The 2,898-nt window shown below is 39.2% G+C and overlaps 1 protein-coding gene across 1 annotated transcript in view; it reads left to right on the forward strand.

Annotated features, from left to right (window-relative positions):
• The window catches only part of LOC109483050 (CUB and sushi domain-containing protein 2-like), a 2,298-nt gene extending 380 nt beyond the window's left edge, over positions 1-1,918 (forward strand). The window contains exons 2-4 of the mRNA XM_019786006.1: positions 107-382; positions 1,168-1,283; positions 1,725-1,918. Coding sequence (XP_019641565.1) covers positions 107-382; positions 1,168-1,283; positions 1,725-1,918 — 586 coding nt within the window. The remainder of the gene's footprint in view (positions 1-106; positions 383-1,167; positions 1,284-1,724) is intronic.
• The last annotated feature ends 980 nt before the right edge of the window (positions 1,919-2,898 follow it).

The raw sequence follows: 2,898 nt of genomic DNA on the forward strand, positions 1-2,898 counted from the left end.
GTAGAAAAACAATATTTAAATCCACACCGTGTATATTCCGAAATATATGTGTATAGACCCAGTAACCCTGTATAATACATATTAGCCTACTTTCACGCTTACACAGTGACGTGACGTTACCTGCACCTGATGATGTAATTTCTCATTCCACAGTAACCAGCGGCACCGGATGTGGAGGGAACCTGACGGCTCCTTCTGGAGGCCCTCTGACGTCACCCAACTATCCCGGTAACTATGGCAACAATGAGAACTGCGAGTGGCTGATAACTGTACCAGAAGGAAGCATCATTCGCCTCACGTTTGACAGCTTCCACACTGAGAAAGGTTATGACTTTCTCACCATCTACGATGGAGCCAGTGATAATGCTACAGAGATAAAAAGGTTATTATTATTACTGGCCCATAATTATACAGTAGACTAACAAAACATTAATACATACAATACACATGAAAATTAAATCCTATATAAATAGACGTTTTAGGAGGTTTGTGAAGTACGAGTTGCAATAGAAGGAAACTGACTTAATTACAGACTGAACACTATTGTTAGAATGAATGAATGAACTTTCTTGCTCGACAGTTGTACAGATTACAATGTTGGCAACAATGACAATGTGAGCAATATGATAGGTCTATTCTAAAAAAACTACTACACAGTACAAAAAAACGTAAATGACGGATTGACATGGTGTACGTTACGTTTGTTACAGGACTTTCTCTCCTCTGTAAGGCACAATATATATATTTAGGCCTAAATACGTAAGCATGGAGTCGGGGTATGACTTCAGTACATTGAAAATGTTCGTGTTGGTCTTTAGGACTAGCTTTACAAGTGATCATATTTTCTATTGTCAGCTTGGGCGAATTGATTCTTAATTTGCTAATGTTAACTGTTAATGTGCAATGTTGATGTTAACTAACTGACTCCAAAGGTATCAGTCATGTTAAAACAAACATCTCACTGGCACTACAAGTTCTAAGTTATATATTTTATGCTCCTTAAATCAAATTTACACGAAGTATAATGATAACCAATCAACATGGGGTATTCAAGCTACTCTAAACGCTTGGATTTATTCTGCATAACGAAAACTACCCCAAAGCTGGGAATATTACAATAGTTTGTGCGTCAAATATTGATTTTCCTTATTATTCCATATTGTCTAGGTTAACCGGTTACCACCCGCAAATTAGCCCCATCATCAGCACATCCAACACGCTGTTCCTGAGGTTTAGATCTGATGGGAAGAAGAGCCGTCAGGGGTTCCAGTTCTCCTACATAAGTAAGATCTTTGGTTACACTTCTTAACTTAAATTAACAAGGTAACTGATATCATTTAGTATGCTGGTTAATACTAACTGTGGTTGTGGCAGCTTTCTATCATTTTCGATATATGATTAGTTTTTTTTAAGGTCCAGAAGATAGGAAAAATGGCAAATTATGTAAATGACCGTTTGATTGTCATGGTTAATAAGGAAATTTGAAAATTGCATCAGCATACACTATAGGACTTTTATAGTTTGTAAAAAATATCTATGTAATGTATAGGAAGTAGGATATTTATAGACTAAAATAATACAAATGTTCACATAATTATATGATATTATTGTTACCTACTAGTATTTGCCATACAATGTACCCTGTACAATTGTCGTGCAATAAAGTTCTTCTATGATAAATGGCAAAGGAAGGAAATCCTTACCTTCACATTGTTTTGTTTCAGGCAGTACTGCAGGTCAATGCTGGGATCCTGGTGTGCCGACCAATGGGAACAGGGATAACAACAGTAACTTTACATCAGGACAGACAGTCAGGTACACCTGTATGGACGGGTATCAGCTGAGGGGGACTGCCAATATAACCTGCCAGCCGAACGGGACTTGGACTGGCTCTACACCAACTTGTGGAGGTAAATAAAGAATTGAGGTTGGGGTAGAACTTTTGGGTTACGGTATACATGCGTACACAGGTAACATTGATCATCATGTTAGAAGTGACCTTTTGTAATGACTTAACCCCTTGAAAGTTTAGTAGTACAGTATCCCTAGGATCACCAAATAGCCCGGTCTGAATAAAGTTGACCCAGTTCAAATCGTTTGGGGAGGGTCACCCAATGATCAGACGTGCTTTAAAGGCCGGTCCTCTGTAACTCATAATCTACGTATAATCATCGCATGGTCGCTTAATATTCAGATGGTACTCTAATAGTAAAAATATGCTCTTAAACGTACATGTAAATATGCTGTGATTGTACAACGTACAATGGGACCGTATTTAGATGCACTTTAGATGCGTTTCTATAAGCAGTGGCACCTGTGCTGTGCAGTGTGAACCATTCAGAACTTGAGCGATAGGTGAACAAGTTTTTATTAAATCTTTGTACTCGGTCTACGTAAGCACACTGTTTTTGTTTAAGACGAACGTAGTCCGCGCGATACGCATCGCAAGTTATTACTTCTGATCATGGTAAGGCTAAGTCGCGCAAAGGCCGACAGAAACAAGCCATTGTTCTTTACAGTAAGTTCAGTCGCATTCCCGAACCGTCGTCAGAGAGCTATCTTCTCACTTCGCATTTCGTACCTATCCGCCAAGCCACGTCGAGAGTTCCAGGCAGATTTCTTGGGCGTACTGTACGCAATCGGTCTTTTTGCAAGTTAATTCACTTGAACACCTACAGTGGACCTCACTGGAAGACAGAAGAAAGATGTCTAGACTATGCATGATGTACAAAATGACTAATAAACTGGTGGATGTCCCAACTACTAAGTACCTAATACCAGCCCAGAAGAGAACAAGAAATAGCCACGCATTCAAGTACCAGAGTTATCAACCAAGGATTGAGGTGTTCAAGAATTCATTCTTTCCTAGAACTATCGCAGAGTGGAACTCACTGTCAC

The sequence above is a fragment of the Branchiostoma belcheri genome, unplaced genomic scaffold (genome assembly GCF_001625305.1).
Source record: "Branchiostoma belcheri isolate BF01 breed outbred unplaced genomic scaffold, Haploidv18h27 scaffold62, whole genome shotgun sequence".
NCBI lineage: Eukaryota > Metazoa > Chordata > Leptocardii > Amphioxiformes > Branchiostomatidae > Branchiostoma > Branchiostoma belcheri.